The sequence below is a fragment of the Gracilinanus agilis genome, chromosome 1 (assembly GCF_016433145.1).
Source record: "Gracilinanus agilis isolate LMUSP501 chromosome 1, AgileGrace, whole genome shotgun sequence".
In the NCBI taxonomy this organism is placed as follows: Eukaryota; Metazoa; Chordata; class Mammalia; order Didelphimorphia; family Didelphidae; genus Gracilinanus; species Gracilinanus agilis.
In genome coordinates, this window is record NC_058130.1 from 382,793,490 (window position 1) to 382,819,108 (window position 25,619).

A 25,619-nucleotide genomic window follows, 5' to 3' on the forward strand; every position below is an offset into this window, starting at 1 on the left:
GCTTACACAATAACAACAGGTGCTCACATTTTGGGGACAGACATGATCTTGATCCTCCAAAGAGCACCAGGAGAGAGGAAACAGAAGTATTACTGTGTCATCATTTTACAGAGGAGGAAACTGAGGCTGGAAAGGTTCCCTCCCGGGTGGGACATCTGAGCAGTCATCTAGCCAGGCCTCAAGCTCTTTATACAATGACATCAGCTTGAAATGACTTCTTTAAACTTTAAAAATGGTTTCTTAAAACCACAGTATTTCTGCTTAGATACCATTTTGGAATGAATAAGAATATAATCAGCTACTGTGGATTTGATTTAGAAATAAAAAGTAGGGACCAAGAAATCTCATAATCAGGCAAGATGAAATCAGTCTCAGGGTCCTTATCTGGACCCTTGACCCTGGGGAACTAAAGAATGGGGGAGGGAGAACACTTAGGGAAGAACCCCCCCCCCCCCAGAGTGGATCTATTCTAGAATTCTTTAGTATCTTTCCTCCCTCCCCCCAGCTCCTCCTCAGATTCCTTTGGTGTGTTATCTTTACCCTCCTCTACCCTAAGCTCCTTGAGGGCAAGGACTGTCTTTCTTCTAAGTGTTTATCACAGTGGGGGAAATGTCTTAACTTGGGCAGGAACTGGATTTCAGAGAGGCAGAATGGTACTGAGTCATCTGCCTCACTGTCTCTTCTAGGATCATCTGGAAGTTCAGTGGCAGGACAAGAGTCAGGGTAATGGGCAATGGCCTGGATGCAATGGGATGGCCTTGGCCTCCTGATGTCTGACCAAGCTCAGGGCCCTCCACTGGGGCTGTTGCAGCTGCCTCTGTGGCCACTGGAAGAAACTGTTCTCATCTATCCGTTATACCCAGGGGGAAGTCTTTACCTGCTCAGGGCAGACATCCCCCACTAATTCATCTGGCCAGTTGACCTCCTTACCCTCACCTCAACCTGGGTTAGGGACCTGCTGAGATGCTTTTACCAGTGTGGCTCCTGCACATACTGCAGCTTCTGGGGGCCACAGGGAGGGGAGAGCTGGGTGAGAGGTGGGCTCCCTGAAAAGGGCTCCTTTAAGAGAGAAAATGTTAACTAGAGGAGAAATGAACTCTTAACAGCAAATGTAGGATTCCTGGAAAGGAAACACTAGTTCTTATTAGGGCCCAAGTGAATGTTTGGGCTCATGTCTAGATGCCTGAAGGCCCCTAAAATGCTGTCAGTTAAGGCAATTCCATTTGATTCCTAGTGGAGCCACAGGTGAGAGCTGGGTGACAGGCAGACACCAAAGGTAGATGAACAGCCCTGCCTGAAAAGGGCTCAGAAAGCCCTCATACTGGAGATGCTAGTCCTCCCTAAACAACTAACACACACACAATTAAAAGGTTTATAGACTGAAAGACTGGTTGTGTTACCTTTAATACATACTACTCTGACACACACACACAGGTACTTAATGCCAAATCTACTGTCTGGAGCAACTCTCAATAAGACTAGAAATCACTGATGAATTGCCACTGGAAGGCGTTTCGATCCTGAGTTTCTGAAGATCCATAGGTTTGGGGAAAATAAAAAGGATAACTCATTTGGAGTTTCATTTGCTGTTTCCTGGGTACATGGAATTAGATAGGGAGCTAGGAGGGTAGAAAGGAGATCATGATAATGCAGAGCAGCTGAAATGTGGTTTTCAGAAGTTCCCAAGATGTTAATAGGGTACCATTGCCCTTGGAAAACATTCAATCTTTTCTGAAGTGGATTTTTGCTGAATATAAGAAGCAGCCCTCTCCTAAAGCCTTCTATGCTGCCTAGTCTCATCCTGAAGTAAAGTGCCAGATTCTCCAGGGCTGTGCCTGTGGAACAAAACCTGGGCTTACTTCCCTGAGGTTGAGCAAGAGGCTAAGTATTAAATGGATTAAGTGAAAAATTGGGCTGGGAAACAGGGGAAAGGGGTTAAAAAGTTTGTTTTGGCAGGGGAAGTTCAGGCAATCTAATCTGATTTCAAAGGCTACTGACCTGAGTATATACAAAAAATTTTGTATTATCCCTAGCAAAGACAAGAAAGCAATGAGGCCAGGTATCAAAACTACAGACTCATTTCTATCTGTGTTTGTTGGGTGCTTACTATTTACCCAACACCATAGGAGATGCAAAAGATGTTAGAATGCAGGGGGAAGCTGTGCCACCCAACCAGATCACTTAATTTCTCTAGGGGGTTGGGACAAAACCTCTGACAGCTCATCACCCTGGAGCAAAGGCTCCTTTTTAGTATGGGTGCAGTAAGGGTTATGTGTCTGTCATTTGAGGCTCAGTCTAAGTCAAGACAGGTTCACTTCCAGGTTGATGGCAAAGAATTGGGTATTTTTGCTGCAATGTCTCATGAACCAAATAGAGTACTAAAGGAGGAGAAATTTTGATCTGTCTCAGTGGAAGGAAAAACTATAAAATCATCTAGAAAATTAACATTTTTCCCAACTGTTCAGAAGTGCAGAGGCCAGCCACAAGAAGTAGTGAGTGAGCTATGTGCTGCTTGCTGTACAATGACCACTTTCAGGGGATGAGGGGTGTGTGTAATTCATGTTTCAGGTGAGAGTCAGACTAGATGGCAGCCCAGGTCCTTTCCATCTCTAAGAGCCTATCATTTACTTTTTTGGTCATATAAATCTTTTGTTATTCACTCTTTTTGACTCCACTGGAGGTTTTCTTGGCAAAGATACTGGAGTGGGTTGCCATTTCCTTCTTCAGTTTATTTTATAGATGAGGAAACTGAGGCAAACAAGGTTAAGTGACGGTCACCTAGCTAAATAATAGTCTGAGGCTGGCTATGAATTCAGGTCCTCCTGACTCTAGGCCCCACCTCTATCCACTGCACCACCTAGCTGCTCCACATAATTATAGCTTTTGCTTTCCTCCCAAGGGACAATCTTACCTGAGATTTTTAAACAGTGGAGCATCAACATGTGACCTTGAACAACGAAATGCCACCACACCTACAGAGAGCACCTGCCCAATTACCCCTGGTAGTAAGTGTTTCCCTGTCAGGTCTAAGGTCTGCCACAGTGATTCATCAAACCTAGAAGAGAGGTGAAGTGTTTCAGAAAGTTATACATTAGGAAATTGCAACTTTTAGCCAAAAAAAAATGATGATGGAGATCTGGAGACAACCTGGGTCTGATTTAGTGTCTCTCTGTATGACTTGCATTATTCCATTAAGCAGAATAGTTCCCCAAAAACCAAAAATAACAACCACTCAAATTTTTGCTGAGATTGATAATAATAATGAAGGACCCAGTGAAATTTTTTATAGCATGGGATGGCTCTTGGGGAAGGGAAGGATATGTGGGATAATAATGGTGAAGAAATAGAAAATATCAATAAAATGTTTTTAAAAAACCACAAAAAACTTCTTTGATATCAAATTCCAAGGGCCCATTCCAATTTAGTAGACATTTGAAAAACACTTATCTTCTATAGAGAATATCAATAAAAATTTATTTTAAAAAATAATAAACTCTTAACGGCAAATTCCAAGGGTCTATTCCAATTCATAGACTTTTTTTAAAGCACTTACCTTCTGTCTTAGAATTGATACTAAATATTGGTTCCACAGCAGAAGAGTGGTAAGGGCTGGACGATTAGGGTTAAATGACTTATCCAGGATCACACAGAGCTAAGAAGTGTCTGAGGACAGATTCGAACCCAGGACCTCACCTCCACTATCTCAATCCACTAAGCTAGACATATTTTTAAAAATATGTACTTAGCAAGTTATAATATAGGCAGATTTCTAACATTTGAAATATCTGGGCTAATTCAAAAGATGGTGGAATCCTTTTGTTACATATTATTATATTTTTTCTATCTAATAAGACAGTGGTTCCCAAACTTTTTTGGCCTACCTTTCCAGAAAAAATATTACTTAGCGCCCCCTGTCACATACTATCACATACTATGCCCCCTTACAGTTATTCACTGCCCTCAAATGCACCTGTGGCCATCACTGCTGCAGCACCCACCAGGGGGTGGTGGCGCCTACTTTGGGAATCACTGTAATAAGATCTGAAAACTGTTGGGCTGGTGATAGAGGAATCTTAGATGCCAGGAGTGATACTCTCCCTTTTCTTGCCTTAGAATCTGGGTATTTGTGTTGAGAAGATGCAAGAGTTCTGGGGATCCATAATACCTCCTCTTGGCTTGTCCCAAGGAGATGAATTTGCTTATTTTAAATGGGTTTCTGGTTTCCTTCTAAAAGGACCACATTTTAGGTCAGTATTCCAAATGAGGAAATAAAATTTCACAATGCTGTAACTAGTATGTGTTCCTCTTCCCACTTTCCTGATTTTAATCATCTTTCCACCAAATCATAAAAACATTAACAAAAAAACCCACCTTTTTACCATTAGGTGGCAGGCAGAATTTAGGAACAACTCTACCTGTGTATTCATGTCAACTGGTTATGTCTTATTCATTAAGCTTGTGGAGAGAAAAAAATTCCCAGCTGGCAAGTGACAGTGGATCTGAGTGGAAGGACACTGAGCTCCCAGATCTACAGGAAAACATGTAGTGCTGGCTAGAGACAAATGGGTTGGGGGTTGGAGCACAACCTCAGGAGTAGGAATACCACTTCTGAAAAATGGAGATAAAGAGCATTCTAATATTCCCAGTCCCACCCTTAGTTTTTATATGGATAAAGCAGTTCCCATAGCTTTCAAAGGGTGCTTCCTTTAGAAGGAGACTCTTTAAGAAAGAAGAGAGAACAAGAAGTGAAAATGCTAACTAAAATTTTTAGATGACCTTTGAAGCTCTCCCTCCAAAGCTGCGGTCCTGTGATCTGTGATTTTTGGAAACTATCCAGCTAATGAACTAAAGCAAGCTGGAGAACCCCCAATCAAACCTAGGCTGTCTCTAGAATCTCTGTCATCATTTTTTGGCCAAAAGGTTTGGTGAAAAAAACAAAAATAGCAGATGGCTACTCAAAGGCTCAGGGTATTAGGCAAGAAGAGCTCTGTGAACATTTAACAGAGCTGTCAACAAAAAAAGAAAGCTTACATGTGTCCTAGGAGTTACACACACACACACACACACACACACACACTCTCTCTCTCTCTCTCTCTCTCTCTCTCTCTCTCTCTCTCTCTCTCTCATTAATAATAAACATGGAAGCTATGTCCCATTCCCTACCTCAAGATCTCTATCTCTCTCACGCAGAAAGCATTCATTATTTATAACTATTATTCATCAGGTTAAAAGGTTTGATGAATTTGTTCTGTCCATTTTTTGAAACCAATCGGTATTTCCTCTAACAACACCCACCCAAAGTAAGGAAGCAAAAGACAATAAAATACTCACGAGAGGCGATGCCACCTCTTACAAATCCCAGAGACTCTTACAAGGTCAGGCAGAGATAAATATGAGAAGATGTTGAGAAGCAATTCATCCGGAAGCATATCCCAGGAAATTCCTTTAATAAAACAAAACCAGACTTGGTTTGTTGCCTTCAAATCCTTTTATTTGAGCACATGGGTAGTGCAAAGTATTAAATTCTTTTTGTGTACTTTAAAAAACACATAGGGTGGGGGCAGCTGGGTAGCTCAGTGGATTGAGAGCCAGGCCTAGAGACGGGAGGTCCTAGGTTCAAATCTGACCTCAGACACTTCCCAGCTGTGTGACCCGGGGCAAGTCACTTGACCCCCATTGCCTACCCTTACCAATCTTCCACCAAGGAACTAATACACAGAAGTTAAGGGTTTAAAAAAAAACCCAAAAAACAAAAAACAAAACACATAGGGATATAGTTATCCAAACTTTCCTGTTGGGTCTGGGCTGTGCCTCAGAGATGATGGTATCTATCTCAGGTGAGCTGATGGATAAGATGAGCCTTAGGCATGTGCATACGTATATAAACACACAAACATTTTCAGCACTGCAAATGGTCTGCGACTTTTATTCACATGGATCTGGGCAGTTTTATGGGCTGTTGTCTTTTCTACAACAACAAAAATTCACCATTTACTGGATAAAAGCCTTAAAGTTTAGTGAGGTTGGTCTTTGGGTCAGTACTAGATCTCATGAAGTTTCTCCAGCCTGCTATGACATGCCAAGGGCTTTGTGGACCAAAAGCTCCCTGAGGGCAGGGACCATCTCTTGTCTTTCTTTACTAGAAGCTTAATCAATGTTTGCTGACTGCTTGTTGGCATTCCATTGGCACAAACCTCAGGAACCCAATAATAATGCAACATGACAAGGTGGCTCAGTAGGGCTTCCCAGTGGAGGAATTGTAAGCTCACCTATAGAAATACTTTGTCTATAAATTCCTCCAAATAGTTCTAAGGCAAAGTACTTCCTCCACTAAGGCAGATCAAAACCTCTCTTCTACACATATTCTGTCCACAACCCCTTCAAGAATGTTTCTCTTGGGTGAATACTTTGATGGTGCCAATGTGGTCATTTTATGCCTCATTTCACAGGAATAAAAAAATATTTGGAGGTAGGCTGGGATTTGGGAGAGGGTAGCAAATGATACCTCCTCATGGTTAAAAATCACACAATCTTGCTGGGGAGATAAGATTTACCTTTAGAAAGCAGACTGGGTAGCTAGGTGGTGAAGTGGATAGAGCACTGGGCCTAGAGTCAGGAAGACATCTTCCTGAGTTCAAATCTGGCCTCAGACACTTACTAGTTGGGTGACTGGGCAAGTCACTTAACCTTGTTTGCCTTGGTTTCCTCATCTGTAAAATGAGCTTGAAAAAGAAATGACAAACTATTCCAGTATCTTTGCCAAGAAAACTCCATATGGAGTCATGAAGAGACAATAACTGAAATAACTAAACAAGAACAATCAAGAGACTAGGGGATCTTTAAAATGAAAAATGACTAAACAATAAAATGAACTTTTCTCCTGTGTTCCTGAAAAACATCATGGAAGGCAGAACAAGATGCAAGAATCATTGTCCACAATAATATAGTGGAAGATTAATGTGAGTATGGAAAAAAAACCAAAAAACACTTCTACAATACAATTTCAATAGCATTCAACTTTAACTTTTTCAAAGATAAGTTCTTGCTTGTTGTGGCACTGATGAGAAATAAACTTGATGTTGGTAACACAACATAATCTATCTGGGGTGGATTAAATAGTTTTTTTTTTTCAATGATTTACCCAGGAGACTCAAACAATTGAAATATTCAGAGATAATAAAAAGAGATTTATATAACATTTTATGGTTAAATGGGCATATTCTCCCACACACTCAAATTCTTTTTTCCTCCCCTCTGCTACCTACCTCATGGAGTTAACCATGCTGGTGTTGTTCAGCAATGGTGACCCACAAAGTAGTTTCGTGTTGTGTACATGTGTATGAAATACATAAGATAAGCACTTTGCAAATCTTATGATTTATATAAATGCATATAGATTATTAGGGTTGGATGTTGATCTGCCTGGCATAGTAACTCCATGACATCAGTAATCAGAATACTCTTATTTTCATTTTATAGAGGAGGAAACTAAGACTTTAATAAGCCAAAGATCACATAGCCAGTGAGTGACTAGGCTGGCATTCATGCCCAGTTTGAGATTCCAATTCCAGTGTTCCTTCTTCTACCCTATGCGGACTTCCAGTTATAGGGAGTAGATTTTAAGATTCTAAAATCTTAAACTTCCAAGACTCCCCTGGGCTGATTATATTGGGATATTTCACAAAAATATACTCCATATAAGCAAATAGGAATATAGATATTTTCCTGCTTTTACTGGCAGTCATGCCCTGGGACTGGTTCTTACCCTGGAAAGAATCTGATAAATAGCTTCATTGCTTGGGTAGAAGCTACAGATTTTCACTGTTACAGTCTTACTAGAATTGGTGTCAGAATATATGCATAGCTACAACCCTCAGTTTTAAGCCTGCTGCAAAACTTTTTTGACCAGGCTCTCAAGAATTTTGATCTGGTGGCAAATTCTCTACTAGCCAGAATATTTCTACAATAATTGAGTTTTAGAGTTGAAAAGGAATTCAGAATTTATCTAAGCCCTCCTATACCTAAATACAAATTCCAACCCTTTCCCCCTAATACATCCCAGGCAAGTGGTCACCAGACCCAGTTTAAAGAGGGCAAAGGACAAAGAAGTCACTATCTCTAGAAGGAAGTCTGTTCCATTTGATTACACAGCAAGTTTCAGCCTCCACTGTCATTCCCCTTATCCTTCTACTACACAGATAAGAAAGAACTGTTCTGGGTACATCACACTCCACCTGCATCTGCACTGGCTGTTCCTTGGGCCTGGAAAGCTTCCTACTTTCCACCTCCTAGAATACCTAGCTTCCTTCAAGAATCAGCTCAAACTCTACCTTCTGCAGGATGCATTTCCTGATCCTTCCAGGTACCAGAACCTTCTGTTCTAAGCTTGCCTTCCATCTTATTCTGTATGCATCTTGTACTTATCTAATTATTTCCTTGCATTTACTAGAATGTACCTTATTATTTCCCTGCATTTACTCAAGGGCAGGGACTATTTATTCTTTGTTGCCAGCCCTTACTTAGCACCTGTTGGCTGATTTATAGGAGGTTTTTAAAGAGAATTCAGAAGCCTCGTTAATTTCCTAAGCATAAAGATAGACCCAGATTCAAATAAAAAAGGCACAAGATTACTAAGTGATGTGAGCATGGGGGCAGGTCACCTCTTCTCTGGGATATCTTTAAAATGTTTGGCCTAAAGAACCTTGCAAAACCTCTCCTGGCTTTCATTGTCTAGGAAGGAATAAAATGTTAAGGCCAATCAGAGATTTAAGAAAATGTCTCCAACTGTATGTGTACCATAAGCAAGCTCAATTTCACATGGCCTGCCTTCTTTTTCCTTGAGTCTAGCTATTTTTACCAGTTTGTTCAAAGAAAGTGGCTTAAACTTATTTTCAGTATTAAAATGAATGAAAAAAAAGAAAAAAAAATTATCTGGGATTAACTCTCCTTCCTACCTAAGACACAGAGAGGAGACCTTAGGTCCTGTTACTAGTTGTGCTTTTGGGTTTTCTTTCTGAGGCAAGACCAGTTCTCTTTGCAGGTTAGGCAAAATAATGTTTTTTCTCGATCTCATTGAGTCCTTAGGGTCTAGCAGTGGTAAGTGGGCACCGGTCCACATACCCCCATGTTTCTATTAAAAGATCCCTTGAAATGGCCCAAGGCTGACATCAAGAATTGTAGGAGTAGAAACACAGAAGAAAAACATTTGCTTGATCACATGGTTTGATTGGGATATGATTGGGGATGTAGATTCTAAAATGATCACTATTGCAAATACTAATAATATGGAAATAGGCTTTGATCAATGATATATGTAAAACCCAGTGGAATTGCTTGTTGACTATGGGAGGGGGGTTGGAGGAAGGGAAAGAGAACATGAATCATGGAACCATGGAAAAATATTCCAAACTAAATGAATAAACAAACAAATAAATAAAAGATGACTCAAGGTTGGATTCAGCATCAGCACCACTTGGGTTGAAGTCCCAACTCTTATACTTGGCAACTCACTTCATTGCTTGAGATTTGTTTTCTCATCTGTAAAATGAGGGAGTTGGACTGGTCCAAAATGTTCACTGGCTGTCTACCACACTCCTAGATGGGTATTTAATGCCCTCCACAATCTGGTTCCTCTCTACCTTTACCCCCTTCTGGTCAAATTGGACTGGTGAGAAAAGAATAGTCTGGTGAGAGTTTCATTCTACTGAAGGCTCAAATCCTGGGTAATTTGAATAGCCACAGCTCACGAGTCAGCCAACCTGACAGACAAATGGTGCCCATTACCTTGTGCTCATCCCTGTTTAAAAGAGCTGGGTGTATAATCAGGATTATGAACACCTGTGGATGAAATAAGCTCTCTCCCACACATATATGACTCCATTTCTCTCCCTCACCCAAAGTGAATGTCCCATACAACTCACTGAAGATCAGTGAGAGCTTGTCTTGGTTGGGGGCGTATCTTTTTCTGAACGTGTAGTTTTTTTTTGCTTTTTATTAAACCCATATAGAATTGATACTAAGTATAGGTTCCAAGGCAGAAGAGTCATAAGGGCTAGGGAATTGGGGTTAGGTGTCTTGTCCAGGGTTGTGTCTGAGGTCACATTTAAAGAGAGAACCTTCCATGTCCAGGTCTGACACTATCTACTGAGCCACCTCGCTGCCCTATACAAGGAGTTTTTATTTCACTACAATGAAGAGATGAGAAGCAGTTTGTGAAAATTGCTTCAGTGAAAACAGAAAACGCTGGCTCAGGAGTGCTAAGATTTGGGTTCAAATGCCACTTCTAATGCTGACAACCAGTGTGACATTGGGTAAGTCCCTTCACCCCTCCTGAGTCTCAGTTTCCTTATCTAATAAAGTGGGGGAGTTAAACTAGACGATGCCTGAGGTTCCTTCTAGCACTAGGTTTTTAATCATTTCACAAAGGACGTCTGTAGAATTCCAAGGGACTCAGCTTCTTTAAACAAGGTAATGACTTGGCCCCGGGCTCTTTTCAGCAGGTAAAGAAACATCACGGGGCAGCTGGTTAACACCTCCCTCAGCAGGGCCAGCCTGTATTATGTAAGGGCTGCTGCCTGGTACACAGGCTGAGTTTCCTCATCACTAATGAGGAATAGAATGGAATGGAATGTTTCCTCATGTTCATCTATAAACTCATCCACAGAAAAACTACCTGTTATGATGACCCAGTATTGCCTTGACTTTTTAAAGTGTTCCTTATGATGAAATACTATTGTGTAATGAGGAATGATAAACTGCTTGATTTCCATATGAGCTGGAAAGACCTCCATGAACTGATGCAGAGTGATGAGAACCAGGAGAACAGTGTACAGAATGAAACATTGATGATCATGTAATAAACTTTGCTGTTGATAGCAATGCAAATGATCCAGGACAATTCTAAGGGACTTATCAGAAAGAAGGCTATTCGCATAGAGAAAAAGAACTGTGGGAGTAGAAACGCAGAAGGAAAATATTTGATTTTTTGCTTTTTTATATGGGTATTGGATATGGGTTTGGGATTTTAAAAGATCATTACAAAAATGAATAATATGGAAATAGATATTGAGTGATAATACATATACAACTCAGTGGAATTACTTGTCAGCTCTAGGAGGGGGAAGGGAAAGAACATGAATCATGCAACCATGGAAAAATACTTAAACAAAAAAATAAATAATAAAAGATGTTTTAAAAAATAGTGTTCCTTGGTAGTTCTCCTCAGGGGCCACTGAGTTCAAGAAGGGAAGAAAGAGAAAAGAAAAGAGGAATGGAGGGAGAGAGGAAGCATTTTTAAAGTACCTATTATGTGCTAAGTGGGTTAGTTAGGTCATATACTGGATAGAGGGCTGGAGTCCGGAAGGCTTGAGTTAGAATCTGGCTTCAGACACTTCCTAGCTGTGTGACCCTGGATAAAGTCATTTAAACCTGTTTGACTCAATTTTATCTATAAAATGAGCTGGAAAAAGATATTGCAAACAACTCAAGAAAACCCCAAATGGGGTCACAAAGAGTCTGACAGGACTGAACAACAAAGTGATATCTTCAAGTATCTAAAAGTTGGTCATATGAAAGAATTAGACTGTTTAATTCCAGTGTGTTCCCCTCTTAATTTTTTCCTCTTTATCCTGTATTTAGCTTGTTTGTACATTATTTGTTTGCTTATTATCTGCTCCATCCAACTGGGAGGTCCTTCAGGCAAGGGAATATCTTTTGCCTCTTGTATCCCTAGCTCTTCAGCACAGTGCATGGAATGGAATAAGTGCTGAATGACTATATCTTAACTGACAGTTTTATCTGGCTCCAGAGGCTAGTCTTAGGGCAATGGATGAAAGATTTGGGCTTCATAGATGAAAAAACTTCCTAAGGATTAGATTACTCAAAAGTAGATTGGGTTGCCTTAGTGGGTAGGGAGATCTCCAACTCTTGAGCCCACAGGATTATATATTTAATGATAGAAACAGCATCTATTCAAACCACCTCCTTTTACAGATAAAGAAACTGAGATGCAAGAGAGCTGAGGGGACTCACTCCAAGTATTAAGTGGCAGAGCCCGAATTCTAAACCAGGTTGTCTTTGACTCCAAATGCAGGTCTCTTTCAGTGAACAACTTGCTATGGTAGCACAAGGCTGAAAGGTTAATTGTTGAGGATCCTCTTGAAAAAGGGCCCATTTGGATTTCCTGGTTAAGATGGCAGCAGAGTAAAAAGCAGCTGCTTAACCTCTCCTAACCGAAATATATAGGACTCCTCAAGAAGACAAAAACAAATCCAGAGGAATCAAGGGAGGGGACAAGGGTTACTTGCATAAAGCAAACCACTGGTTTAAAAGGAAATAGTTTAAGAAGAAGGGGTGGAACAAGGAGAGGATACCAAAATGTCAGCGAATACACAACTGATAATTATAACTCTGAATGTGAATGGGATGAACTCGCCCATAAAAAGGAAGAAAATAGCAGAGTGGATTAGAAACCAAAATCCTACCATATGATGTCTACAAGAAACATATATGAGGTGGCATAGCATCCAAATTCATAAAGGAGAAACTGGCAGAGCTCAAGAAGGAAATAGATAGGAAAACCGTAATAGTGAGAGATCTAAATATTCCTCTTTCAGATCTAGATAAATCAAACCGAAAAATAAATAAGAAAAAGGTAAGAGAGGTGAATGAAGTCCTAGAAAAATTAGATTTAATTGATACGGGGAGAAAAATAAATAGGGACAAAAAGGAATACACCTTCTTTTCAGCTGCACATGGTACATTCACAAAGATCGACCATGTAATACGGCATAGAAACATTGCAAACAAATGCAAAAGAGCAGAAATAATAAATGCAACATTCTTAGATCATAATGCAATAAAAATAATAATTAGTAAGGGCACCTGGACAGGCAAATCAAAAACCAATTGGAAATTAAACAACATGATTCTCCAAAACCAATTAGTCAAAGAAGAAATCATAGAAACAACCATCAATTTCATTGAAGAGAATGACAATGATGAGATATCCTACCAAAATCTGTGGGATGCAGCCAAGGTAGTACTCAGGGGGAAATTTATATCCTTGAGTGCATATATTAACAAATTAAGGAGGGCAGAGATTGATGAGTTGGGCATGCAACTCAAAAAACTAGAAAGCGAGCAAATTAAAAACCCCCAGATGAAAACTAAATTAGAAATACTAAAAACCAAGGGAGAAATTAATACATTTGAAAGTAAAAGAACTATTGAATTAATAAATAAGACTAGAAGCTGGTATTTTGAAAAAACAGATAAAATAGACAAAGTACTGGTCAATCTAATAAAAAAAAGGAAAGAAGAAAACCAAATTGATAGTATCAAAGATGAAAAGGGAGACCTCACCTCTAATGAAGGGGAAATTAAGGCAATCATTAAAAACTATTTCTCTCAATTATATGACAATAAATATAACAATTTAGGAGATACGGATGAATATTTACAAAAATATAAACTGCCTAGATTAACAGCAGAAGAAATAGAATACCTAAATAATCCCATATCAGAAAAAGAAATTAAACAAGCTATCAAAGAACTCCCTAAGAAAAAATTGCCAGGGCCTGATGGATTCACAAGTGAATTCTATCAGACATCCAAAGAGCAACTAATCACAATACTATACAAATTATTTGATATAATAAGCAAAGAAGGAGTCCTACCAAATTCCTTTTATGACACAAATATGGTACTGATTCTAAAGCCAGGTAGAACAAAAACAGACAAAGACAGTTATAGATCAATCTCCCTAATGAACATAGATGCAAAAATCTTAAATAGAATACTAGCAAAGAGACTCTAGCAAGTAATTAAGATCATCCACCATGATCAGGTGGGATTTATACCAGGAATGCAAGGATGGTTCAACATCAGGAAAACCAGTCACATAATTGACCATATCAACAGTCTAAGAAACAAAAACCACATGATTATCTCAATAGATGCTGAAAAAGCCTTTGACAAAATACAGCACCTATTTCTATTAAAAACCCTGGAAAGTATAGGAATAGAAGGACCTTTCCTAAAAATAATAAACAGTATATACCTAAAACCATCAACAAACATCATATGCAATGGGGATAAATTAGAAGACTTCCCAATAAGATCAGGAGTGAAATAAGGATGCCCATTATCACCTCTATTATTTAACATTGTACTAGAAACACTAGTAGTAGCAATTAGAGAAGAAAAAGAAATTGAAGGTATCAAAATAGGCTAGGAAGAGACTAAGCTATCACTCTTTGCAGATGATATGATGGTGTGTAAATGGAATTAGCTCTGGCCCATTCATAGTTAAAACTCTACTTACCCAAGATGATGTCATCCCCACCTCCCTTAGTGGGGAGGGGAGATGAGTTACCCACAGGTGACAATAGGTAACAAATCAAGAACAAGGGACTGCCCTTTGTCCACTTGAATTAGAGGTGGACCCGCAGGAAATGACGAGAGACACTATCTCTTCAAGTATGTTGGTTACTTCCTGTTGGGGCAGTTCTTGCTTTGAAATTGGTGCTGAAGGTTCTCAGCTGAGACCTCAGGCTGCTTCCACTCTGAATGGTCACATGAGTAAGTTAGGCTGACTTCCTTGGCCTATCTTGGGCGTCCTTTCCAAACTCTACCTTAAGTAGGCTCTTGCCTCTCTGATTGCTAAGGCCTTGTGGCTTGTAGCCTAGTTTAATTATCCTTTTAACCCTCTCTCTCTGTCCAGGCCTCTACAGGCCTGGACTAGCCTCTCCCTCTCCTTATTTCCCTACCTTTTACCTTCCTAATTGTAAATAAACTACCTTAATCCCAATCCTGACTTGGGTCTATTTTAATTATGGAATCAATCTGAATTGTTGATTCCTGGTGGCGACACTTTAAATATATACCTATAAAATACTTAAAATCTCCCTCTTACAATGGTCTACTTAAAAAATCCTGGAGAATCAACTAAGAAGCTTGTAGAAATAATCAACAACTTTAGCAAAGTTGCAGGATACAAAATAAATGCACATAAATCATCAGCATTTCTCTATATTTTCAACACATCACACCAGCGAGAGGTAGAAAGAGAAACACCATTTAAAATCACCCCAGACAATATAAAATACTTAGGAATCTATCTACCAAAACAAACACAGGAATTATACGAAAACAACTACAAAACACTTTCCAAACAATTAAAACTAGATCTAAACAATTGGAAAAACATTGATTGCTCATGGGTAGGACGAGCTAACATAAAAAAAATGAGCATTCTACCCAAATTAATTTACCTATTTAGAGCCATACCTATCAAACTACCAAAAAACTTTTTTTACTGAATTAGAGAAAACTATAACAAAGTTCATCTGGAATAACAAAAGATTAAGAATATCAAGGGAAATAATGGGAAAAAATGTGAAGAAAGGGGGCCTAGCAGTACCAGATATTAAACTGTACTATAAAACAGCAGTCATCAAAAGGGTATGGTACTGGCTAAGAGACAGAAGGGAGCATCAGTGGAATAGACTTGGGGTAAGTGACATAAGCAAGACAGTATGATAAACCCAAAGAGCCCAACTTTTGGGACAAAAATCCACTATTTGACAAAAACTGTTGGGAAATTTGGAAAACAATATGGGAGAGATTAGGTTTAGATCAACATCTCACACTCTACACAAAGTTAAATTCAGAATGGGTGAATGACTTGAATATAAAGAGGGAAACTATAAATCAGTGAGGTGAACATAGAATAGTTTACTTGTCAGATCTCTGGGAAAGGAAAGATTTTAAAACCAAGCAAGAGTTAGAGAAAATTACAAAATGTAAAATAAATGATTTTGATTATATCAAACTAAAAAGCTTTTGTACAAACAAAAACAATGTAGCCAAAATCAGAAAGGAAACAACAAACTGGGAAAAAAATCTTTATAACAAAAAACTCTGACAGGGGTCTAATTACTCAAATATACAAGGAGTTAAACCAATTGTAAAAAATCAAGCCATTCCCCAATTGATAAATGGGCAAGAGACATGAATAGGCAATTTTCAGATAAAGAAATCAAAAGTATCAATAAGCACAAGAGAAAGTGTTCTAAATCTCTAATAATTAGAGAAATGCAAATCAAAACAACTCTGAGGTATCACCTCATACCTAGCAGATTGGTTAAAATGAGAGAAGGGGAGAGTAATGAATGCTGGAGGGGATGTGGCAAAACTGGGACATTAATGCATTGCTGGTGGAGTTGTGAACTGATCCAACCATTCTGGCTGGCAATTTGGAACTATGCTCAAAGGGCTATAAAAGAATGCCTGCCCTTTGATCCAGCCATACCATTGTTGGGTTTGTACTCCAAAGAGATCATAGATAAACAGCCTTGTATGAAAATATTTATAGCTGCGCTTTTTGTGGTGGCAAAAAACTGGAAAATGAGGGTATGTCCTTCAAATGGGGAATGTCTGAACAAATTGTGGTATATGCTGGTGATGGAATACTATTGTGCTGAAAGGAATAATAAACTGGAGGAATTCCATGTGAACTGGAAAGACCTCCAGGAATTGATGCAGAGTGAAAGGAGCAGAGCCAGAAGAACAATGTACACAGAGACCAATACACTGTGGTAAAATAGAATGTAATAGCCTTCTGTATTAGCAGCAGTGAAACGACCCAGGATAATTCTGAAGGATTTATGGAAAAGAATGCTACCCACATTCAGAGGAAGAACTACAGTTGTGGAAAAAGAAGAAAAACAATTGCTTGGACACATGGGTTGAGGAGGACATGATTGGGGATGTAGACTCGAAACTACCACACCAATGCAAGTATCAACAATTTGGAAATAGGTCTTGATCAAGGACACATGTTAAAACCAGTGGAAATACGCATCAGCCGTGGGTGGGTGGGGGGCTCAGGGGTAGAGGGGAAAGTAAGAGCATGAACTATGTAACCATGCTAACTTTTCTAAAAAATAAATATTAATAAATGTTAAAAAAAAAAAAAGAAAAAGGGCCCATTTGACCCCTTTAATCTCTTCCAATGAAAGAGATTCTAATATTTTTGTGACTGTTAATTCTTGGAATGCTATGCTATCATCCCTATCACTCCCTCTCCCTTCATTCCACCATGTCTGTTCTCCTAAGGAAGTACCCACAGTGATGCCAGAGATCCTCGAAGTGCTTACAAAATGCTTCCCCATCCATCATGCATCATCCCTGCTCCTCATCTTTCCATATTAATTCTCTCATACATCATCTCTTTTGGTCCTTTTCCTCTTCCACCACCTCTGGAAAACAACCAAGGAAGAAGACAAAATGAGAAATTATCACTTTTCAACTTTCCCATTCTAATATTTTAATTTACCAGGACATTCCTTCTTTTGGAAGCAGCTTATTAGCAAGGAAGTGCTAGATCTGGGTTTCCATCTCATTCCCAACACTTACTGTCTATTTATAAAACATTCAAAACCCCCTGCACCTCAATTTCCTCATTTGTAAAGTAAGGATAATAGTACCTACACAGTATCTCCCTCCTATGATTATTAAAAAATTCTTAGTGCTAAGTGTCTGATATTACTTATTAAATGTAACCATTTTTTCTTTTGGAAGGAAAATTATTAAAAATAATTTCATGAATGCTCTAAATATCTGATTATTATTGTCGGTTTTCTCCAGACTTATGTTTTTGTTTAGAGGCTAGACAATAGGTCACTAACAACAACAACAAAAAAGGTTCATAATCTAACTGGTCCATAACATATGCCTTTGGGACACTGGCTTAGCTCTGACCTCATTTCTTCTCTGATATCTGTCACCTATGAACAAACACATAGCTCAAGGAGATCACTCTGCACTAGAATCCTAGGCCTTTTGGGAGTCTGCACCACTCATTCAGCACTTGTATTTTCACATATCTTGTGGCCCCAATTAGATTTGATACTTGAAGAATATTCCATTCAACAATCTTCATTAAAGGCCTTACTTAACAAGCTCTGGGGGAACAAGGCTGAGAAAAGGGGATCAGGGAAGACTTCCAGGAAAGATAGCATTTGAGTTGTGAGGAAATAAAAAAAATAAAAAGTTGTGAGGAACAGATAAAAGGAGGGTGCGAGAGCATACCAGTCACAGGGAAGAACATGGGTTAATGTGTGTTGTGTGTGTGTGCACATGGAGGAGGTTTGACTGGAGCAAGGTATAGGTTCCATTCTTGGAATAGGAGAGTGGGGCCTGATTCATGAGAGTCTTCAATGCATGGGGAAGGAGTTTGTGCTTTGATTTGATACATGATATCTGAACATGACCTTCCCCATCTAGGGAAGATTCATTTGGAAACAATATGAAAGATAAGAGGATAAACTGTTAGGAAGCTACTTCAACTAACCACTGGGGGGATAATTTCTTCTTTGATGTCAATGGGAACCGAGAGAAGTGATTAGATGACAGGGATAATTTGGGGACAGTATTGTGGAAGCAAACAACAATTTTATTATCCAATTATTTCAGTCATGTCTGATTGTGACCCTATCTGGGGTTTTCTTGGCAAAGATATTGGAGTGTTTCCCATTTCCTTCTCCAGTTCATTTTATAGATGAGGAAACTGAGGCCCAGGGATATTAAGGGACTTGCACAGTGGTGAAATCTGAACCTAGCCTAAGACTCTTTACTGTACCATGCTACCTCCTGGCCTTGTTCCTGTTTTATGCAGCTTTCCTTTCTTTAAATCTCAGCCCCCAAATAGAGGTGTGTATGAGACATTCCTATTTCTTAATTCTAGCAAGTCATATAATCTTAATCCTTAACTGGCCTCTGCCTCCAGCACTTAATCTTACTTTCATTACTAGGATGAATACTAACTATTAAAATCTATCTATCTATCTATCTATCTATCTATCTATCTATCTATCTATCTATCTATCTATCTATCTATCTATCATACTTGTTGACTCATTAGCTATGTGGGCTAAGGAAGAGTAAAAGAAAATGCAGACGTTTTGAATATAACAAAGCCAGAGGTTTAGAAGTGAAAAGGTAGAGGAGGGAGAACAGAGAAGAGCAGTTCCAAACAAGAACAGGGCACAAGGAGGACAAAATGCCTGGAGCAAGGGACACATTCCATTCCTGGAATGGGAAGCAGGTCTCTAGGGGCTACTGGATTTTGGGTGCTGGTAGAAGATCAAAGTGGAGATGTTTTCTAAGTAGGCAACATTCAAAAGGGAGGCCAGGGCTTAAGATACTGATCTGCAAGTTATCTGGATGGGAGTTGTACATGAAGTTCTAGGAGGAATAGATCACCAAGGGAGAGACAGTATATACTGGGGCAGCTAGGTCCAGAATCCTGATTAATACCAACCTGAGGGGTTGAGGAAGTGCATCCAGGAGTGAATCTGTCAAATGTTAGTCATTGTGTTTGGTAATTAGGAGGTCAATGGTAACCTCAGAAAGTACTTTCAATAGAAAAGAGGACAGACTGCAAGGAGAAGGGTGGTAAGAAATAGAATACTTTGGTTGAGGATTACTTTTGGCAAGGGGAAGAAATGGAGCAAGAGAAGGTAAGGAAAAGCTTTTTTAGGGTTTTGTTTAGTTGTTTTCAGTCATGTGAGCCTCTCCTTGACCCTGACCATTATCAGTTGGGAGTTTACTTCAGTTCTCCCAATTATAGCTGGTTTGGAGTTAGAGAACACTTAATACCAGCCAGTCTAACCACCTAGAAAATCTAAGAGATTGCTTAGGTAGCAGTTTCACCATGTATCTCAGACACTGGTGGCTTGAATAGCTGGCGGCCCAAAACAGTGGTAGAAATGAATAGAAAGGCAGATACCAAAAGAAGAATGGCCGAGAAAAGATAACCTACAAGCCATCACCTTCCCAAAGACTCAACCCCTCCCTCTATTTCTCCTAGAATACATACTTAACTTCTGGCCCCAGGGGAGTAAACAAATAGGGGTCCTAGCTTATCTAGCTCAAAGGGGTTCAGTTGTCCTTTTGTCTGACTCTTCTACAAAGATACTAGAGTGGATTGCCATTTCTTTAGCTCATTTTACAGATGAGGAACTGAGGCAAACAGAATTAAGTAACTTGCCCAGGGTCACAAGGCCAGGATGTATCTGGGCAGTATTTGAACAGAAGAAAAGAGTGTTCTAGTCTTTAGGTCAGGTGTTCAAAAAACTGCCCCATTAAGAATTATAAAGCCTCATGCCCTCGGGGACTAAGTCTGTGGGATCCTAAAAGGTCCATTTAGCTGGTAGCAGTTCATCCTTTTGGTCCCAAACTTCAAGGAACTCATTAGGTGTTTTCTTGGCAAAGATTCTGGAGTGGTTTTGCCACTTCCTTCTCCAGCTCATTTTGAGGTCAAGAGGTTTAAAGTGACTCTAGGCTAGGCACTCTATATCACTTAATCCAATTAATACTTAGTAATTCTCTCACCCCAGTCTAAGTCTAGCTTTCTTAATGGCCAAAAGGTGCCAATTTAATGACCAATTATCTCCAAAGAGAAGTGTCAACTATAAGAAAAGCCCTAGGTGTAGGTACAGAGCAATATTATACATTATAAACCAAAGCATGAATCTATAAGATCTTCATCTTACAAGTCCTTTTCCATCATAATTTATGCATTCATTTCTGCCTGTTAAAATTCTTAGTTTGATCTAGTGAAATTACCAGATATATTTTCAAATAAATCACGACCAGAATACATATATGTTCCTGTCCAAGACCGAATGGCACTAATTAAAGCAAGCATTTATTCTTTGTCTGGATTGTCAGTTTAGGAAACTAATTGTGAGGAACAACCTTTAACCAACAGAAGTTAAGTACTGTGACTAGCCACAGGTCATAAAATACATGTTATAACGGAACCCAAACTCTCCCACTATAGCAAATAATTAAATGATCTTGAATATTATGATCTGAAAATATACCTGGAAAGTGAGCTGAATTTGGAATCTGAAGACGTAGGTTCAAGCCCTGATTCTATTGCCTTAAGACCTCATCTTGTGTAGGGCTCCAGTTTCTACATCTGTGAAATGAAGCTGGGGAAGGGGGGGAAGGGGTTGGACTGGATGGACCACTTCCATCTCTCAACCTATGACTTGCTGTTTAATAGTCAGCCCTAAAGTCTTTCCATTACCTCTTGGAACAATTTTGCAGTAAAAAGGGGACCTTTCAGTTATTTATGGACTTATATCTCTCTGCCCCAGAACATACCTGAACCGTTCTCTCTGGATTGCCTCGGCCTGCGAGCAATGACAAAGTCCTTTTCCTTCGCTTTCACCTTCTGTTTTTTTGGAGCAGGGCCTTGGGTTAAGAGCAGCTCCTGGGGGATGTTTTCACTGTCCACCTTTTCCTTCTCCAGAACTGCGACCCCCATTCCGGAAAGCAAATCTGAAGTCTTGTTAAGATCCCATCCCCACGTGAAGGTGATATTAACATTGCTGCTGGAATCGGGAATCTCCTGGAGGTGTTTCCTGCAGGAAATGGACAAGTTGCATCCTCACAGCCTTCATTAGCATCTCCCAAAACTGAGGCATCCAAGCTAAATAAAAAACGCAAGGACACTAAAGCCTCCTATTGTATGTAGATAACTCTATTTATGTGGATTCGAAAGGTGATTCTTTCTTAAGGGCGGGGGAGGGGGGAAGAGCAAAGGGAGAAGGAGGCAAAAGCTGGTAAGTTGGGCTACAAATGCATTTATCAAAAACGGCTTTCCTCATTAGAAAAAGGGAACGGGGCATTCAGGTAATTTAAAACATTAATACCGGAGCCCAGCCAGAGAGGCCAAATAAAATCTTCTAAAGCCACGAGGCGAAAGATTCCCATTAGCAAACACACAATGACCCAAAGCAAACCAGAGGAGATAGCTAAAAAGATAATGAAATGCATGGCACTCACATTCTCCTCCTCTGTACATCCACAGTTCATATCCCTAAAGGGTTTTGTTTACCTGTGCATGGTGAACTAGCCTGAGCAGAGTAGGGGGTTTTAAGTCCTTGCATTAATTGCTCAGCTTGCGGTCTCCAGGATTCCCGCGTCTAGTCCAAGACAAGTAGCACCACCAGCACCACCCCGCCCCGCAGTCCTATCCGGACTGAAGAGGGTAACGTTCCATTCAACCCGCGCGCGGAACCTTTTCTCTCTCCTGGTAGGCGGCCTCAGGAAAGGCGCGCGGCCTTCTGGGATATGTAGTAACCGAACTACCAATCCCCTGGTCCTTCCTCCTGCAGAACCATCGGTCCGCACCCGCCCCTTCTTTCCAGTTTTGCTATTTCTTGCGCGCTCCTTAGCACCAATTCTCCCGCCCCCGCCCCGCCTACAATAACCCAGAAGCCCTTGCGGGGCGGGACGCCTGGAGGGCCAGGGAAGAGTGGTGACGTATGTATGAGGAAGCGGAAAGGAAGAAAAGGGCCGGCCAAGAAATGTCACCGGCTTGAAGGCAGCCGGTGTTCCTCCGTTTCTTCGGCATTCCCGCTCCGTGCTCATCCCGAGGCGGCGGAGGAGGCTCCGGCGGGTCCTCGCGGTCCTTCTGCCCGTTAGCCCGCGGAGCCCCAGGAGGGGGACAGTGAGCCTGGGGCTCCGGGAAGGCGGAGAGGGCGACGGCCGAGGCGGGGATGACGAGCTCGGGGGCCCACCGTGCCTGCTGAGGGGAATAGTCGATCGGGTAAGTCGCAGGCGGGGGCCCTGGGCACTTCGCTGCCTTCCCCGGGGCGCTGGCCGGGACATGGCCGCTGCGCGCCCCCGGGGGGATCTGGCTCGCGAAGAGGGGGCGGCTGGGGCTGAGGGTCTCTTCAGCAGTGGGCGGGGGCGGGACTCAGTTCCCGAGCGTACCCCGAGAAGCATCTCGCCGCCGCGGCCGCCACCATCACCCCAGCCCCGGGGGTGGGGGTGAGGAGACACAGGGCCCCAGAGCTCGCTTACCAAGGGAGGGGATTAGAGACAGGGCTTCACCTTTTCTCGCAATTGCACTTGCCATCAAATTTGCCCAGGTCCCATCCGGCGGCCGCGACCCACCGAGCTGCGGACTCCCTGGCGTAAGGCCGAGTCCTGGAGGGTGGTGAGGGGCCCAAAGCCGGCCTGCATTCTGCCGGAATGACGGTGCGCCATCCTAGCCCTGGACAGTCCGAATACCTGCGGCTTTGGGCGGGTGCGCCCAGGGAATAGGTCCGGGAGGACACTTTTCAGCTCGGATGGTAAAGGAAAAGGTTTATAAAGGCGCCCCTTACCCTCCCCGTACTCCTATGGGCGGACCTCTCAATCTTGCGGTATTTACTGATTGAGCTGTGGGTCCTTCTTCTGGTTCTTCGGAAAAATGGAAAGCTGAAAGAAATAACTATTCGTAGAATTAAACTTCCTCGTTCCCAGATATTTGTTTGTTACTGATTTTATGTTTAGTCCTGTTCTTTGTGGATGCATGGACAGATTGATGGATAGCTGGATGGATGGATGGTGGGGTAGGACTTTTACCTTTTAGAGAAGGGGGATTCCTGATCCTTAAGGTTATAGTGCTTGTTAACAGTGAAAATAAATTGTTGTTGTGGCAGGGAAACAAAAGGTGCTTGAACGATTGTCAATCATAGCGACGACATATATTTGTTGAATTTTGTCTTTTTTAAACTAAAGAACAGCAGATGCAGTCTACATCTGCATAGTTCACTAAATTATTACATTAAGTATATATTATATATGGTATAAGTGCATATTAAGTAGAATACCTTTGTTCTCTCTAGCAATTAACTTTGTTATGGAGAAACGTTTCGTCCGCCCCTTTTTTTAATGTGGTTGGCCCAAAATATTGATTTCTCTTTCTACACTCCACTGGGGGGGAAAACCTTTCAGTGAACAATTAAACATATTCTTTATGAAAAGTAAACTGGGGTCCAAGAAAACATATACCCATCTAAATGCAAGTCATTTTTTCTTTCTCCATTTCCTTTTCTTTCATTTTTCAAATTATTGATTATTAAATAATTTTAGGTGGTCATAAAAACTTGAGATAAGGGAAAGCATCTGTAAAGGTTCATTGCTGATCTTTGTCATTATCCATCTTGATACCTGGTTTTCTCTTTACTACATGTAAACTAGTATTTTTTTTTTTGTCGAATTTATGTTTAGTGTAAGGTATAAAATTCTAAATTTATAAACTAAGAACAGCTTTTACTCATCCAGTCCCATGTTCAGATTGTGAAACTTCTTTTATTTAAAAGGTATGCTGATATTCTGATTAGTAGATGACTCCCATTAGAAAACTTTTGGTTTAAAGATTTTGAATGACAGCCCTAGAGAACAAAGTCTGGAAATAGCAGAACAGGTGTTTTGCAGTCAGCATTATCAGCATTTATTACACTGATATACCAGAATGCCTAATTTTGCTTTATGTGGGGTAATTTATTATTCATTATAATTAGTCCTGAGCCATTGTTTTATTTTTTTCAGTTTAAATTATTGAAAGTGTTAAGAGGACAGTTAGGTGACTCTGGATTGGCAGCCAGGTCTAGAGACAGAAGGTCCTGGGCTCAAATATAACCTCAGACTCTTCCTATCTTTGTGACTCTGGGCAAGTCACTTATCCCTCATTGCCTGGCTCTTAATACTCTTCTGCCTTGGAACCAATACACAGTATTGTTTCTAAAATAGAAAGAAAGTTAAAAAGTGTTACCTAAAACCTTAATAATATTTATCTATTTTAAACTTGGAGCCACTAGCCCATCAGGTTTCTGATCTCAAGTTTTAATTGCTGCTGACATAGATTTAGCATTTTCTGAGTAATATAGATCTTTGATAAATTTTAGGGTTTTTAAAAAAATTCTCACTTACATAAAACCTCATTTTTCATTTAGGCAGAGATATGAATCTTATTTCTATGACGAGAATTATTGGGCTATTTATTAATCATCTAGATGAGTGTAAGTTAATCATGTGCTTTTTATATTGGATGCCATTTGAGCAGGGGTTTACTGACCTCTTGGAAGCTTGAAATAGAATTCAAAGTGATGGTAAATGAAACACATGTCTCTTTTGGACTTCATCCTACTGCAACATGTATAGTGGTATTTGAGGGACGAAACCAAATAGGTCATAGGGATACAAATGGCAGAGCACAGACATGATAGACTAAGAACTAGGGCTTACAGCTGACCACAAATGAAATAAGTTATGGAAATATAGGGATTATAATAGAATCAAAAAAATCAAGTCCGATGAGAATTCATTTTAATAGAATTTAACTCTGCTGCCAAGCCAAGATTGTGGAGTTAGTGGGTAGAGAGAGCTGACCTTAGTCAGGCAAACCTGAGTTGGAGTACATCTGTCCAAATGCATACAAATACTGACTGACCCTGGACAAGTCACTTTATCTTTGAGTGCCCTAGGCATCTTCGTTTTAGTGGAAGTTCTCTATAACAGTGAAATCACAGGTCCCAAACACTTCCCCTTCCCTGTATAAGCCAAAAACAAGGATGTCATTCTTTTATATTCTATATTGTTTTTTACAGAGGTAAAATTATTGATGTTATTTGATTAGCATGTAGATAAATGGTAAGGACAGTGATGTATAGCCAGAAATTTTGGGTGCTTAAGCAAAGTATGTATTCCAGAAAGAATCCCTTATCTTTTGTTAGTTATAAAACATTCTCAAAATTGGTGGGACCTCCTTG

General features: G+C 40.3%; 2 protein-coding genes across 2 annotated transcripts in view; one reads left to right on the plus strand and one right to left on the minus strand.

The window, feature by feature from the left end:
• SKP2 (S-phase kinase associated protein 2) overlaps nucleotides 1–21,921 on the minus strand; it is a 31,296-nt gene extending 9,375 nt beyond the window's left edge. Inside the window, exons 1-4 of the mRNA XM_044657779.1 lie at nucleotides 21,914–21,921; nucleotides 21,178–21,437; nucleotides 5,332–5,443; nucleotides 2,912–3,055 (exon numbers count right to left, since the gene is read on the minus strand). Of these exons, the coding sequence (XP_044513714.1) occupies nucleotides 2,912–3,055; nucleotides 5,332–5,443; nucleotides 21,178–21,437; nucleotides 21,914–21,921 (524 nt within the window). The remainder of the gene's footprint in view (nucleotides 1–2,911; nucleotides 3,056–5,331; nucleotides 5,444–21,177; nucleotides 21,438–21,913) is intronic.
• Nucleotides 21,922–22,544: 623 nt separating this feature from the next.
• Nucleotides 22,545–25,619, plus strand: part of LMBRD2 (LMBR1 domain containing 2) — a 60,592-nt gene continuing 57,517 nt past the window's right edge. Inside the window, exon 1 of the mRNA XM_044664353.1 lies at nucleotides 22,545–22,627. The gene's annotated coding sequence lies outside the window, so the exon portion shown is untranslated. The remainder of the gene's footprint in view (nucleotides 22,628–25,619) is intronic.